Raw genomic sequence first — 16,972 nt, forward strand, 5'->3', positions numbered from 1 at the left:
TACAAGAAGGCGTGACTGCGGTCTTTGGATTATTAAGTAGCGCTCACGACAGAGGATTTTTTATCGTTTCATGACAAATCTGAGGGAAAAATAATAGGCGTCTGCTCTTCTGATATGCGCTAGTGTTTTTTCCTGGTAAAGTAACCTATTGGTGTTATGGAGGCCTGATTTAAAGGAGTGATCTGTAAGTTTTAGAGTCCTCTATATCTTCTGAAGTGAATTGCACAGACAATGAAAACACAGACAAGCTGTGTCCTTACCGTAGAAATCTCCACTGCTGCTGCTGTACAAAAAAAAACTGCTTATGTCTGCTTATTTAACCAGAAATGAAAATAGCCAGATCTATAGCATTGTGGGTCACAGTTTAAAAAAAAAAAAAGCTAGAAACACTTAGTGCAGCTTTAACAAATGAGGACGCAAGACTGATGATGTCATTTGTAATGTAACCAGTTGACGTCCCAATTAACACTTTAACTGACCACTGTGAGCTGTTAGACTCTGTATACATTACTAACACCATTTCATTACATCTTCTGCAAACTGTTAATGAAATCTAACTCTGTCACTTTAATCAGCTTTTTAACATGCCGTCTGTTTGCGCTGTCCGAAAGCCGCATTTTCACTGATCAGTTCCGTTTCAGTCCGTTCAGTTCAGTCAGCTCACCACAGGCAGCACTTCAGCTGTTCACCAAGACAGTTTATACAATGATCTACAGAACTGATGGCGAATTGATGGAACTGACCAAGACGCTGACCACACTTTTAGCACACACTGAGAACTATAGCATGGCTGTGTTCTGTAGGAAAAGGCATGTTTGTTTGTTTGTTTGTTTGTTTGTTTGTTTATTTGTGCTGTTTGTTTTTCTGACGTATTGCTTCTTTGGTTTTGCGCTGGATTTACAAGGCTAATGTTGCTAACAAGAAACATATAGCACTGTTTCGGTGTAAAAATGCGTTTAAGAATCAACATGAAACTACATTATCATCCCAATCCCTTTTAATATGCAAACCGACTTTCTAACTTTAGGCCACACCTCCTACCTTGAGTAAATTTGATTTATTTATTTATTTGTGCGGACTGACACCATACTATGTGCTGAGGAAGAATTCGGCTTCAAGACCGAGCTCCGGCTGTTTTTAGCTCTGTGACGTTTATTTCTATATTTGTTGGAGTGTAATTAGGGATTAGGTTACATTATGCTGGATCAATAGTTACAAGCGGCATTAGCCTCATAGTCTTTGGATGCCAAACACATCTTGTCTATTGAATGACGTTTCATGGCAGGGGACAATTGTCAATTGAATTGAATGCATTGCTCAACTAGAAAAGGCAATTAGCACAAATGTGTTCACTAAACTGTGCGTCATGATTGTCCGTGACTCTCAGAAATGATCTTTGTGAATTCCTAACCTAGTTCCTTATTAATTAGTTAATGACACTTTTTCTACGCAAAGCTTTCTGTCCTTACAGAAACACTGAACCAACTCTAACTGAATCCGTCAGCTAAGCACTCCATGGCCCACATTTCCACCAGATTAAGTGTCTGACCGTGACATAATCAGACATCACGGTATAGAACGTGACAATGCAGAGACTTTAAACTTCTACAATCTGATCTGGGTATAATTTTGCAAAAAGTGGCCCTGTTAATGTCATCATCCAGAATATCGACTTTAATCCTGGACTACTTTTCGGAAACAAGTCTCGAACTTTGTCTTCCTGAGATCAGTGTTATTAAAAGGAGCCTCTGTTTGTGCGCAGGTCACTAATTTGGTGAGTATTCCTCCTCCTCCTCCTCCTCCTGCTGTGCGCCGGTGCTTTGCTGTTCGGGCTGGAAATGTTCTGTAGGTGTGGACAGGGGCGGCTTTGGGTCTGCTGTATACTGATGTGCAGCGTTGGGACAGCATGCTCGAGCTCCAGCTCTGTCTAAACGCTCCTATTGCTGCGAGAAAACCTCGAGAGAGAGAAAGGAAGGGTTGATATTTATGATATGAACATAAACAGCATATTTACAGTGCCTCGCGCTCACACCGATTGCGACGCAACGTCACAGAGCAGCAGTGATTTCTACTAGAGGCAGTAACTCATAATTCCCAACCTCTGACCAGGAAAAAAAAACAAAGAAAACACTCCCTCAACTCCTACTCAGGAATTCAATACAAGTCTGAGTTCAGCAAGTGATGTCAAATCAACATGGCGGCTCACAGCATCATCAGTAAACACAGTAACACTTAATACCTGAAAATGCTCCATATACAAATATTTGCTTTAGATCAAGCAACACACAGGCATATTCCCTTGTTAAATCCATAACCCTGACTATACAGTTCACTGTTTTGAGGAAATAAATATACATCACTCATCGTAGTTTGTTGCTAAAAAAAAAAGACGAACATGGAGGCATCTGTGTTTTTCTTCCCGCTTTGTAGCTTGAACGAAGTCGAAAATGACACAATTCTGAGCTCCAGCTTTTGGATATAATACGAATGCAGCAAAATGATGTGAATTGGACACGGTTTAACTGTGACGGCGGTAGATTTCTTTTACCCCCAGACTGTGAAATATTGTCCATGTTTTTTCGCTTTCATCTATCAAATGAAAGTGTTTGATTTGCCCAAAACAGAATAGTGCCAGTGCCAGTTTTGCTGTTTCACTTTCAGTACATCAAACCCTAGTCGACGGTGATGCTATAAAAGTAACTCCACATCACATCTCCCGTTTGTTATAGAACACACACACACACACACATATATATATATATATATATATATATATATATATATATATATATATATATATATATATATATATATATATACATACACATACATATATATATACATATAAATATACATACATATATATAATATAATGTATAATGTTGCTTATATACAAGTATAGTGCTTTTAACTGTCCCAAAGCAGCTTTACAGAAATATATAAATTCATAATATTGATTTTAAATGTATAAATTTATCTCTAATGAGCAAGCCAGAGGCGACGGTGGTGAGAAAAAAACTCCCTGAGATGATATGAGGAAGAAACCTTGAGAGGAACCAGACTCAGAAGGAAACCCATCCTCCTCATATTCCACATATTCCTTACTTATTATAGTTTTGGTTTTTTGTTGTTTAAGTATTATGAATACAAAACCAACAGAATTCCTATGGGATGTGCATTGACTGATGGCGGGAAAAAGAAACAAAAAACAGCAATAGTACTTCGCTTTGTTTAAAAAAAAAAAGTGTAGAGTTCGGAGGTTTTCTCATGATGGCCGTGATGTGCTCCAGCTGTCTGTGCTCTGCTTTAATGTCTGTATAACACACCAGGCTGCACTCAGTCTCACTGATAATGGACTAAAGTACCTCTGGCCTTAATATCCACTGTCAGGCATTTACAGCTGAATAAAGAGGAAAGCATGAATGGGTGAATTTTCTCTTTAATGCTTCAGGGTGCATGTCTGTGTCTGAGAACTGCTGGATTTTTCTTGTAAAATACGGCATTTCAGCGGTACAGATCTGTTCTGTATTACTCAGTGCAGTGAACTTCCAACACAACTAGAACTGTCTTTATTCTTATATAAATCCTCCACGGCTTTTATTTTTGGATACAGTGCAGAGATGTTATTGGGAACAGTATGAAATTGTGCTGAGTTGGCCCTCTGGTGAATTGAACGCATGCCCGCTCCCTTTCCTGTCTCTGCATGCGGCGTGTGTGTTCTGTCGATAGCTGTTTCTGCTGCATCCCTCACGGCATTACACACACACACACACACACACACACACACACACACACACACACATGCTTGCTCGCTCTGGCTGAAGCCTTTTCCTGTGCCGCTGTAGGATCAAAGCGTGAAGGACAAAGCGCTCCAGAGCATGGCGGCCATGTCTTCTGCTCAGATCGTGTCGGCCACGGCCATTCACAGTAAACTGGGTCTGGCAGGCCTCCCTCAGCCCAGCTTCCCTGCAGCACCGGGGGTAAGAGACACCGAAAACACGCTAAACACCCCATAAAACATCCTAAAACATTAACACAATGAACAAGGATTTACAGGAGCTTTGTGCTGGTGTGTTACTGGGCAGTACTTTAAAGGAATACTCCACCGTTTTTCAACCTAATCTCCAGCTACTGCATCTGTAGTGTATGTGGGATTTCTACAAATAGGAATTTTGTTGTATTTCACTGTAATTTGAAAAGAACTTTAGAAACTTTTCATAATTGATGTCTAAGAGCAGATGTTGTATTCCTTCAGTAAAAATGGTGATTGGTCTTTGGGAACATTGGTGATCAGTGATTTGTTCTTGGGACCAATAATGATCAGGGATTGTTCCTTCGGAATAATGGTGATCAGGGATTTGTTCTTTTGGAACAGTGGTGATCAGGGATTTGTTCTTTTGGAACAGTGGTGATCAGTGATTTGTTCTTTTGGAACAGTGGTGATCAGTGATTTGTTCTTTTGGAACAGTGGTGATCAGTGATTTGTTCTTTTGGAACAGTGGTGTTCAGTGATTGTTCTTTTGGAACGGTGGTGATCAGTGATTTGTTCTTTGGGAACGGTGGTGATCAGTGATTTGTTCTTTGGGAACGGTGGTGATCAGTGATTTGTTCTTTTGGAACGGTGGTGATCAGTGATTTGTTCTTTTGGAACGGTGGTGATCAGTGATTTGTTCTTTGGGAACGGTGGTGATCAGTGATTTGTTCTTTTGGAACAGTGGTTATCAGTGATTTGCTCTTTTGGAACAGTGGTGATCAGTGATTTGCTCTTTTGGAACAGTGGTGATCAGTGATTTGCTCTTTTGGAACAGTGGTGATCAGTGATTGTTCTTTGGGAACAAAAGTGATTCATAATTGATGTCTAAGAGCAGATGTTGTTTTCCTTCAATAAAAATTGTGATTGGTCTTTGGGAACATTGGTGATCAGTGATTTGTTCTTGGGACCAATAGGAATCAGTGATTGGTCGTTGGGAAACAATAGTGATTAGTGGTTGGTCATTTGGAAACAATAGTGATCAGCATTTGGTCATTGGGAACAGTGGTGATCAGGGATTGTTCCTTCGGAATAATGCTGATCAGTGATTTGTTCTTTTGGAAGAGTGGTGTTCAGTGATTGTTCTTTGGGAACGGTGGAGATCAGTTATTTGTCTATGGGATCATTGGCAATGTTGCTAGATTTCAACACTGACTAAACAGGTCCTACAGAATTATGCATTTTGCTGTAGCAAGAGTTTGTTGTTTTTCCAACATCTTCCATCACACTTCCATTAGAAGTGAGTTTGGAGGAAACAGGTTACTGGTTCTTTTCTCTTTACAGAGATTCATGTTAAAATTCTTGTCTATGGTAATCACGTATACACTACAGATGCAGTGAATAGAGATTAGGTTGAAAAACACTGCAGTATTTCGTTTAAAGTTCTGCCCAGAAGCCCAGCAGCACAAAGCTACACACCAGCTCTGCATTTCCACTGAGAATCCACATGATAAATAACGGCACGTCTGCTTTGAGAGCGTAGCCAGGTTTTGTTCTGCTGCTTTGTTTAGCGAGAATGTTTTTCTGTTTGTTTGTTCCGGTTGTAGTTTTGGCAGCTGCCGACGGGCCATCCTGGATCCTCACAAGAGTGAGTAAAGCCCTTAACTCTTAACTTACAGTACATCATGTGTCTTTGAAAACCAGAACAGGCATGTACATTGTTTATATTTCTGACCGGAGCTCCAAAATACCCCTAAACTTAGACTTGCTTTTTAGATTTTTAACCTTCTCGCCTTGGAGGTAATCAAATTTGAGAATTCAACAGCAATGTGGTCTAATGTTATTTATTATTGGTTTAAAATCACGTTAGGGGGTGTTCAGGTTTAGGAACTTCACGTTCTCAGACAAAGACTGATGCCTAGTTTGACACTAAAAAGTGTGGTGAGTCCTTATTTAGAGTTTAGTCAATGGTGAAGATTGCACTGACTGCACTGTCGTCTGTTTCCTCAGCATTAAGCCGTTTACACAGCAGGCCTACCCCATTCAGGCTGCCACGGCATTATCAGGTACGTTGTAACATTTGAAGATTTCATTACACCGTAAATCAGTTTGTGTAGAAGGATGATGACAGACACTCAGACCAGTTCTTGCGTTTACAGGTTACGAACCTCCCAGAGCTCCTGCAACCACTCCTCCAGCATGGCAGGGACGCTCCATCGGCACGAGCAAGCTGCGACTCATCGAGTTCTCCTCATTCCTGGAGCAGGAGAGAGACCCAGAGTCTGTAAGTACCATCAATTGTGAGCAGTTAGTTTAAGGTTGCTTTGATGAATGGCAAGTCACGCATTCTATAAACGGTTCTATAAACAAGAAATGAATATCGAGTAACCGTCATTTCGGACACAAAATGGCCAAACGGTTTGTTTATTTTCACTCCGTGAACGCAAATAGATCCTGAAGAAGCCCATTGGCTAGAGGCCTGACATAGCTCGCTGCTCATCGGACCGACAACGATTTGTATATTCCCGTTAAAGGCGGACGCAGTGAAATTTGCTTTGCATCTTTCTTTTCATCTTCATCTGACAAGCTTTCGTATTTCAAGTCAAAAGTTGTAAAAACAAATACTTTTATTTTATTTATTCATCATTTGCCGTGTCTGCTGATGATGTCACTAACTCTACTGTAGTAACTGTGTCTGTGGGACTGGTCCTAGAAGTGGAATTTTACGTGGTGAACAGTATGTTACAAACAGTGAAGCGTCCCAGTGCAGTTATACTAAATGGGAGCACTTTTGGAACGCTGCTTATCCAATCAAATTAGTGGGCCAGAACGAACTGTTGTATAATAATGAATTAAACAGCGCTTTGCATCATATCACACCACCGTAGCATGGACTGTTTTCCTATAACCGCACAATCTGGAGTCTATTATTCCTTACTTAACATTAACGTGAACGAAACAGATTTTACACAGTAAGTAAGTATATATTTAAAAGTTTATATAAATTTTCTTTATAAAGCACATTTAAAAAATCTAATGATCAAAATGCTGTACAAATTTCTATATTTAAAATATAAATATTCTGCTCTAAACCGCTGCATACAGTCACAGATATGATACACCTGGTATGATACACCTGACACAAACCCCAAAGTGGATTATTTTCTTATATATAAAACGCAGAGTCTGGTGAAGTGTGTTATTCCACTTATACCACAGCGATTTGCTAAAGACTACAATGTTTATTTCATTAACGACTGATATATTGCGGTTTTTATCAGTTTATATTTACATTTATGGCGCACGGTGGCTTAGTGGTTAGCACGTTCGCCTCACACCTCCAGAGTCGGGGGTTCGATTCCCACCGTGGCCCTGTGTGTGCGGAGTTTGCATGTTCTCCACGTGCTGCGGGGGTTTCCTCCCCCAGTTCAAAGACATGCATGGTAGGCTGATTGGCATGTCCAAAGTGTCCATAGTGTATGAATGTGTATGTGATTGTGCCCTGCGATAGATTGGCACCCTGTCCAGGGTGTACCCCGCCTTGTGCCCCATGCTCCCTGGGATAGGCTCCAGGTTTCCCCGTGACCCTGAAGGAAGGATAAGTGGTATAGAAGATGGATGGATATTTACATTTATGTTATGCAGCATCTGTGAGACAAGTGTTCCTGTTATCACTGAGATAAATGTAAGTCGCTCTGGATAAGAGCGTCTACCAAATGCCATAAATGAATGAATAATTGTCATTTTACCGAAGTGTAAACTCCTCTTTCCTGAGGTCTTTACAGAGCATTGTGATTATTACAAAGTGCTGACACTGGAGACTCCTTCCATAAATGTTACATTGACATAAACAAAAAACTTCAACCCATCAGTGTTTATTTGTTTTAATTTGTGAAACAATTTGTTGAAAAAATCTGTTTATTATTAGACTTGGATTATGTGGAGCATCTGCCATACAAGTCCCTGTGTATAAGCCGTTACTATAGAAACAGTAACATATAATGTAAAACAAGCACATTAATATAAACCCATTGTTTACGTCCGGTCAGAACTACTGTCCAAGCCGTGCGGTTATACAAAAAATAATACACACCTACTGACCAATCAGATTCGAGAATTCAACATACAATGCTTTGAGTTTTGATTTTAAAGATGGACCAAAAAAAAAAAGCAAGCCACTCATTGGTAAGTGTAAATTTTAAGTTATAGCTAACTTTAAGCCTATGTTGAAACTATTTTCTTTGGTCCAGCGTTTTAAATTTGTAGGAGTTTATCGACTCGTAGTGGCAGTTTTCGTTTGTTTAATTTGATTCATTTTAACTTCAAGATAAATGAAATGAAATGTGCTAAGGCAAGCAAAGCATGAAACTGAAAGCAGCACTTTAGGAGAATACTGCAGTGAAATAGCCTGCTAGTCCTCAAGGTACCGACCCTACCTGCTAAACCTCTGTCATACAGAACTAAACCCGTATCTCTGACCTGAAACGCTCCCGTTTTATGTTGAGCATCTCAGCAATACCAAAGTCGACACCAAGTGTCTCTTTTTCCAAATCACAAAACCAAAAAACAGAGCACATCCTCTTGCTTGCTTAGAGCCAGGATCGTGTAGTGTATCGACAAGCTTTGTGTTTCTGTGCTGTGAGCGCTGTTCATTCCCCTCCTTCTCCCACAGCAGACCTGAGTGATCCGTCACTTTGGCAGCACTTCTATGACCCTGTTTTTTTCCCCCTCTGATCTTGTGAGACAGCAGCTATTCATCTAACATGCCCAGAAGAAAAATAAAAATGATTTGTATTCACGATTCACTTTTCACGTAGCAACAACAATACATTTCAGTCTAAGTACATGGAGTCAAAGCTGAGGCATAATAGTTGTCTGGAATCATTTTGTCTGAATATAGGGTTGGGGGAAAAACGCAGTGGTAGATAATTACTTTGCATTGTGTTTTGAAAGATGACGTTCGGCCCACGTTAATTCTTACAACACAGTAATTTCAACTCAGAAATCAGATAATTAAAAAAAAAAGAAATTACTCAAATTATTATTTGGGAAAACTTTAACAAATGTACTTTCAGTTTTCATATTTAAAAAAAATATGAATTAAAAAAGACTTTTTAAATTGAAAAAAAAAAAGAGAAAAATATTTAAGTGAAAGTGTAAAAGTTAAAAAAAATGAGGGTTTTTTTTAGTTTAAATAAATTTTAACTTGAAATTTTAAAATTTTAACTTCAGCTGCCTCCAGTTAGTTTTATAGTTTTATAGTAATTATATATATATATATATATATATATATATATATATATATATATATATATATTGCAATGATCCATGATATCTCAGAAAAGTCTATTTATCATGATATAGATGTAACATCGCCCAGCCGTACATCTGACTACCTCAAAATCAATAACCTGCTATAACCTACATTGATGATTCATGTAACATTTGCAGTAACACTTTACCTGACAGTAATATTGACAGTAATACTGTACTTGATGAGAGTCTGACAGCAGTATATTTATGTGGGTTCACGGCAGTACAAGCACCTGTTTGTACACATCAGCCAGACGAGCCACTCATACAGCGACCCGCTGCTGGAGTCAGTGGACATTCGCCAGATCTACGATAAGTTCCCTGAGAAGAAAGGAGGCCTCAAGGAGCTTTTTGGGAAAGGGCCACAGAATGCCTTCTTCTTAGTCAAGTTCTGGGTGAGTCCATTAAATCCTTTCCGCATATTAGAGCTACACACATTATAGCATGGCTACAGCGGACTTCAGTGCTCATACAATGCTCTTTTTTTTTAAATAATATTTTCATAGGTCCAGTCTTTATATTTTTAATATTTTCAAGGTCTAACTAGCTGAAAGTTATCCATTTTGTTAAAGCGCCAATGATCCTTAGCAACATACGGAAACCCTAAGAGGCCACGCATTATTATTATTTTTTCTTTTGTTTTCTTGTAATCTAAACTTAATTTTCTCATGATCTCCCCATAACAAAAAGTTGTTTTCTCACGACATAATTTTATCACAAGAAAATCTCGCACCTTGCAAATGGGACTGGTGTTGCATGCACGTTGGCGTCTCCATCATAAATGTAATAATTACCTGCCATAGAGATGCACTTTATCTCCGCATTAAGAGAGAGATGATCCAGAGGAGAACCAGGGTCGCTATATTGTCTTCGACGCTAAAGTTGTACACTTGACAGCTTCCTTCTCAAGTGTGGAACACTAATGTGGAAGTTATCAGTCACCAAGCTATTTCAGCTTGAGTCAGTCCCTGAGCAAAATAAAAACTAATTTGTTCATCCGTGATGCTTCGGGGTCGCACTAAGCTTTTGCTGTCCCCAGATCAATAAAAACAGCATGTTGTTATCTCGAGATCACAAGGAAATTAATTCATCATCACGAGAAAACAAGAAAGAAAAATAATTCATGGCCTGTTAGGGCTTCCTTGACAACAAGAACAATAAATAAATAATAATTAAATCAGTCCGAATCACTCTCTCACACACTAGTTTGTATTTCTGTAAAAATTAAAATTCAGCGTTACTCACAGGCACTATCGCACAAATTATAATCAGGTAATTAGACACTGTTGTAATTATTTCATCGTTACTGATGAATAATAATCCTTATAATTAAAGAATAATTCCTTATAATTATTGTAAAGCATAATAAACACATTATACATAGTAATTATTCATATAATATGCATGTTTATGAATTAATATAATATACATATAATAATTAGTATATTATTATGATAAGAATACTATTTAAACACTTACATTTGTTTTATATATATATATATATATATATATATATATATATATATATATATATATATATATACACACATTCAACATCCTAAGTAAGGACATTAACGGACATTAACTGTTACGTGGGGTTACTGATACCGCTCCAAAATTGATTTTTCTTTAGCAGCACGTCAGAAAGTGTTTTCTGTTCCTCTTAAGCCACCGCAGTTTGTCAACACTAACACTTTTTCTACTTATTAAAGTTTGACATCATGCCTTTTATCCCTTTATAGTTTCAGTTAATGTTGTGGAACGTGTGAGAAACAAATTACTTCCTGTTATCACTTTCGTTATCATAGCTAACTTTCTCTTACCAGACTTTCTCTTTTTTTGTTGTTGTTGTGACATCGATAAGACCAAAAAATGCAGCTTATTCTGTTACTGAGAAACCGAAAAGCCGTGTCAGAAAACTTAACGCCGGAGACTCCTTCCATAAATGAATAAACATCTCCTCAGAAAAAAAAAACATCACCGTATCAACAGTTACACATGATCTTAACATCTGTTTCTGAAGAAAGGCCGATATACAAGCCCCTGTTTAAGCTGTTACCATAGAAACAATAACTTATTAGGAGAGCATTATTATATATTTGTGAGTTTTATTGTCAGAGCTGCTGTTATAGGTAACTAAACAACTTCTGACCAATCAGAATTTAAAATTCAACAGTGCTGTGGTATAAAGTTATAAAATATCGTATAGCTCGCATTAACATCCTGTATACAGTATTTTCATCATAACTTCCAATTCTATATGATTTTATGTACTTTCATTTGCCTCTGTTTTACCTCCATTTTATATTTGTTTGTGGGATTGTGTTGTTTTTTATTGTAATAAAATGCCGAAGGTATCAGGATATTGTTTTTGCCTCAGTGTTATTGAATTATTTTGTAGTATCTGATGTGTGGGTGAGAATCAGAGCTGGATGAAAGCTGTGTGCACTTTTTCAGCACTGTGTGTGTGGGGAGTGAAGAGCTGCAGGCATCACACTGTAGGCCGTATACACGCCTTTGTTTAAACACCTGCCTTTCTGGGCCACAGGTGCTGCAGATCAGGGACCTGGAGACCAACACGTGTACACACACACACACACACACACGCTCTCACTCTCTCTCTCTCATTATTTCTTTGTGTTCTCTAACTTGTTTCTTTGCTTTCTCTCCACCTCTGGCACCTCTCTCTGGAGAGTAACACTCATTACATTACATGCTCAGAACGGTAGAAACATCTAACGCTACATTGCTACAGAAGTGGGAAGTCGAAATTCGAAACGACGTCATTTTCAACCTCTGTACGTTCACGCTACAAAGTGGGGGGAAAACACAGATGACTCCATGTCCGTCTTTTGTTAGCAACAATCTATCGAGCTAACTGTGATGAGAGATGTATATTTACTTTGTCCAGACAGTGACGTGTAGAGCCAGTGTTATAGATTGAACAAGGGAATATGTCCGTATGTTGATTGAGCTAAAGCAAATACTTGTATATACAACTCAGGATAACTCAGTGAATTAAAGATAAGAAGTGCGACTTTGTTTACTGTTGATGCTGTGAGCAGTCATGTTGATTTGACGTCACTTGCTGAACTCGGAGTTGAGGAGACCGTCCTGAGTTTGAATTCCGAGTTGCGGGAGTGTTTTTTTTATTTCTAGTCTTAGATCAGAATTTCCGAGTTACAAGTTGAATGCAGCATTAATGTGTTACAGTTTACAGGCCAACAATTCTGTCAGAAATGCCATTTTTATGGGTGTGTAAACTTATGCAGGTCATACCACAACACAGTTCATTTGAAAACTAATTGATGAACAAATAGATTAACACGTCATTTCACTCTGGTGGTCTAATTTAGAGAGCAGGAACATTTTCTGTTCGGTAAACTGTATAGATTTTCTCCAAAACCTCCATGACAACGTGTTTGATTTCCTCAGGCGGACCTGAACTGTAAGGTCCAGGAGGATTCGGGTGCGTTCTACGGTGTGACCAGTCAGTACGAGAGTCCAGATAACATGACCATCACCTGCTCTACTAAAGTGTGTTCCTTTGGGAAGCAGGTGGTAGAGAAAGTGGAGGTGAGAGATATTCATTAACACGTTCTGTTGATGAATTAACACACTTACAACTCTCAAAATAGCTCAAAGTACACAGGTTAGTTCACCTCTTTAATGGGAGTTTTATTTATTAATTAGGATTGATTGTTTACAACACTAGCATGTATTGCATGTACGAAAAATGTATACATAATAAATATAACTTCAGTTATTGTATTTTATTATTCCACTTCACATCAAATCCCAGGGACTATGGTATGAAAAACGAAAAAAAAATTTTTACATTATATTCAGTCTTCATAGTTTGACCTTGCAATTATACAATTATATTATTTATTTTTCCTTAAGAAGTGAGTACATGTTATTAATATGTTAAAGTTGAGGGTCAAACCTTTATGGTTTGATATATACAAAATACAGAATTGAACCTTCAAATTCAGATTCATTTAGTCTTGAGTTGTTCAGCAGCATAGCACTTTTGGTGTAGAATGTGTATATTTTTGGTGTTGTTGTTGCACAGCCATCAGGGAATTCTTCTTCTGCAATAATCCTCTTTTTCCCCCCCGTGCAGACGGAGTACGCACGCTTCGAGAACGGCCGCTTTGTGTACAAAATAAACCGCTCACCCATGTGCGAATACATGATCAACTTCATCCACAAGCTCAAGCACCTGCCTGAGAAGTACATGATGAACAGCGTGTTAGAGAACTTCACCATCCTGCTGGTAAACCTCCACATCCTCACTCTCATCCTTACACTCCACCTAACACTCCTCTCTACACTGCTTCTTTACACGCCTTCTTTTTAAAGCTAGGATTTTTTTTTTTTTTTAAATGCGGCTTGTCATGTCATGAGAAACCACAAAAATCAAAGTTTGGTGGAAAACTTTTTAACGTTAGAGCTTTACCTCTGACTGTTAGAAAGCTCTGACACTGGAGACTCCTTCTAAATATGCTGAATAAGCATCTCCTCACAGAGAACTTTACCATCTCAACATTTTTCTCTCGGAAATAACAGCACATTTATGTCTATTAATTATTAATATCTTTTATCTGATTACGCGGGGTGTCTGCTAGGGCTGGGCGATATGACCACATAACATCAACATCGTATTCATTTTTTTTGTACAAGATCTGAGATATTTTCACTTTTCTAAAATAACACAGGTGTTGTGATGTTTTTTTCTAACTTTTTTTTTTAATATTCTGATTGGAGTTTATATTTTCCTTTTTTTTTTATTTTATTTTTTTTAAAGTTTTAATTTGACTGGTCATAAGTGTGGACACCTTGCATGAAAGGGTTAATATTTTATACCACTTTTTTTTAAAAAAAGACCAAAAAACTATTTAACCCCTTAAAGATCAGCATCTATCATTTTTATTAACCATTTATAAATATAAACCTGCTAAATCTGCAGGATAACCTGCTAAATTTTTCATAATTCTGATGAATTCTAATAATACATTTAAAGATTTACCTAAAAATGAAAAAAAAAGAATAAATTAAAAATAAATAAACTACTTTAAACTGAAAAGTATAGTTTAAAAAATCATTCTGATAAATTGTAAAATAAACGTTGTTAATTTTTTTATACTTCTCAGGTTAAAGTGACTTATTTATTATGCTATAGTTTTCATTTATTATTAGAATTACTTAAAATGATTAGAATGTATTATCTTTTCCATACTTTTCAGGTTAAACTAGTGTTGTTTTTTTATTGGATTATTCAAAATCTTTTTATTTTAAAACATTTAAAAGATGTATTGTTTTTATTATTACATACTTTTTATACAAGTTATTTCTTTTTCTGGATGTTGTATATAACTTTTTCTGTAGTTTCTTTCTTTTTTTTTTTTTTTTTAAATATAGCACTGTTTATTGTTAATAAACCTATACAGTAGAGGAAATAAGTATTGAACGCATCAACATGTTTTTCAGTAAATATTTTTCCACTGAGGTTATTCACATGAAATTTTCACCAGACATCAGTATTAACTCAAGCAATCCAAACATTAAAGTCCATAAATTAAGTTATGTGTAATAAAATGGAAAAACACACAGTTATATTACACATAAATTTATTTATGGACTTTAATGTTGTGAATTCTTTATATTTCCGGATTTCTTGAGTTAATACTGATGTCTGGTGAAAATTTCATGTGAATAGCCTCATTGGAAATATATTTACTGAAAATAATGTTGATGCGTTCAATACTTATTTCCCCCCACTGAATATTGTGATACATATTGTGTATTAAAAGTAAAAATATCATGATACGATATTCTTGTCATCACCCCTATCGTCCGCCATTCAAGTCCTTGTGTGTTAGTTGTTGCTATAGAAATGATACTATGTTAGAATGAGTGCATTAAAATGAATAACCTGTGATTTGCCTTGGAGCTGCAGTTATAGAAAATGAATCAACACCATCTGACTAATCAAGTGTGTTGTGGGCATTTTAACTTCAGTGTTGAAACAGGGCATGCACGTCTGCTACACGTGGCTTTAAGAGTGTGTGTTTGTTGATGTATTGCTGTTGGTGTGTGTCCTGCAGGTGGTGTCGAACAGAGAAACCCAGGAGACGCTGCTGTGCATGGCGTGTGTGTTCGAGGTGTCCAACAGTGAGCATGGAGCTCAGCATCACATCTACAGACTAATCAAAGAATGAGACGCCGCTTCAACCTCTCTTTCTCTTACTCTCTCTGTCTCTCTCTCTCTCTCTCTCACACACACACACACACACACACACACACACACACGCACACACACACTAAAGACACTGAGCTGCTGCCCTGCTGGTCAGAGAGAGCCAGAGCGCATCACTTCTTGTGTCTACTGAGGCACGACGTGTGGCGCATTCGCTACGAGCTGCTGTCCTGATCGGCTCAGAGAGACTTTACACTCGGTGATAAACTCGTAACTCTGAAGCGGCTGTGCCTCTGTGCGTATAAACCCTCCGCTTCACTCGGTCACAGCTGGACGATGCCTCTAATGACTACATTTTTGTCTTAAATGTTCTGTATTTTCTCGGTCTGCACGGGTGCAGGGAGTGACGGTGAAACGGAGGTACGTTTTGTTACATTTTTCATTTAATACCGATATCCTGTCACTGAAGAATATTGTGTATTTTTTAGTACAAGAGAATTTACTCCTTATTCTAAAAGGACGAGTGTAATGTCTCATTTTGTCCCTTGAATAAATCGTAGTCCTGTTTTGAGTTTAACACTGAAGTTAAGCGTATACAGAAAATGGATTCAAATATTTTATACCACACAAAACACAATTAAGATCGGCATCTTTAACTATTATTAATTGTTTAGGAATCCCTGATAAATCCCTTTAATTTTTCATGTTTTTACCTGGAGCCTGATCACATATTAACGTTTTCACTTGAATATTTGCAAAGCTGTTTTATAGATGAGTAAACAAGCCAAAAATCCACAAGCTTTTATTGCCAAGTCATGTGAAACGGTGCAGGTTTGATGGCTTTAAAGGTGAGGTCAGTGATGATTTTAAATTTTGTACTATTTGGTGAAGTTCTTCAAATTCCATCAGCTGTCATTAATAAAATATCTGGTCCGAGCAGAAGCTATGGTCTACGAAACTATGTCCCGGGATCCGTAAATCAAAGAAAAAAAAACAGTTGGCGTGGACCGACAACGTCCAAAAGATCATAAGGCGGGTCTTTGGGTGCCTGTCGATCATGTTGCCTATTAAGAAAGCTCCACCTCTTGCATTTAGATTTTTTTTGACATACAGTGAGGGAAAAAAGTATTTGATCCCCTGCTGATTTTGTACGTTTGCCCACTGACAAAGAAATGATCAGTCTATAATTTTAATGGTAGTTGTATTTGAACAGTGAGAGACAGAATAACAACAAAAAAATCCAGAAAAACGCATGTCAAAAATTTTATAAATTAATTTGCATTTTAATGAGGGAAAAAAGTATTTGACCCCCTCTCAATCAGAAAGATTTCTGGCTCCCAGGTGTCTTTTATACAGGTAACGAGCTGAGATTAGGAGCACACTCTTAAAGGGAGTGCTCCTAATATCAGTTTGTTACCTGTATAAAAGACACCTGTCCACAGAAGCAATCAATCAGTCATATTCCAAACTCTCCACCATGGCCAAGA

At 37.6% G+C, this 16,972-nt stretch overlaps 1 protein-coding gene across 1 annotated transcript in view; it reads left to right on the forward strand.

The window, feature by feature from the left end:
- The window catches only part of tead1a (TEA domain family member 1a), a 70,456-nt gene extending 54,394 nt beyond the window's left edge, over positions 1-16,062 (forward strand). Inside the window, exons 6-13 of the mRNA XM_053631407.1 lie at positions 3,846-3,980; positions 5,578-5,618; positions 5,981-6,036; positions 6,130-6,254; positions 9,508-9,678; positions 12,719-12,859; positions 13,410-13,562; positions 15,394-16,062. Coding sequence (XP_053487382.1) covers positions 3,846-3,980; positions 5,578-5,618; positions 5,981-6,036; positions 6,130-6,254; positions 9,508-9,678; positions 12,719-12,859; positions 13,410-13,562; positions 15,394-15,507 — 936 coding nt within the window. The 3' untranslated portion in view covers positions 15,508-16,062. The remainder of the gene's footprint in view (positions 1-3,845; positions 3,981-5,577; positions 5,619-5,980; positions 6,037-6,129; positions 6,255-9,507; positions 9,679-12,718; positions 12,860-13,409; positions 13,563-15,393) is intronic.
- Positions 16,063-16,972: the final 910 nt, after the last annotated feature.

This window comes from Ictalurus furcatus, chromosome 8, assembly GCF_023375685.1.
Source record: "Ictalurus furcatus strain D&B chromosome 8, Billie_1.0, whole genome shotgun sequence".
Classification (NCBI taxonomy): domain Eukaryota; kingdom Metazoa; phylum Chordata; class Actinopteri; order Siluriformes; family Ictaluridae; genus Ictalurus; species Ictalurus furcatus.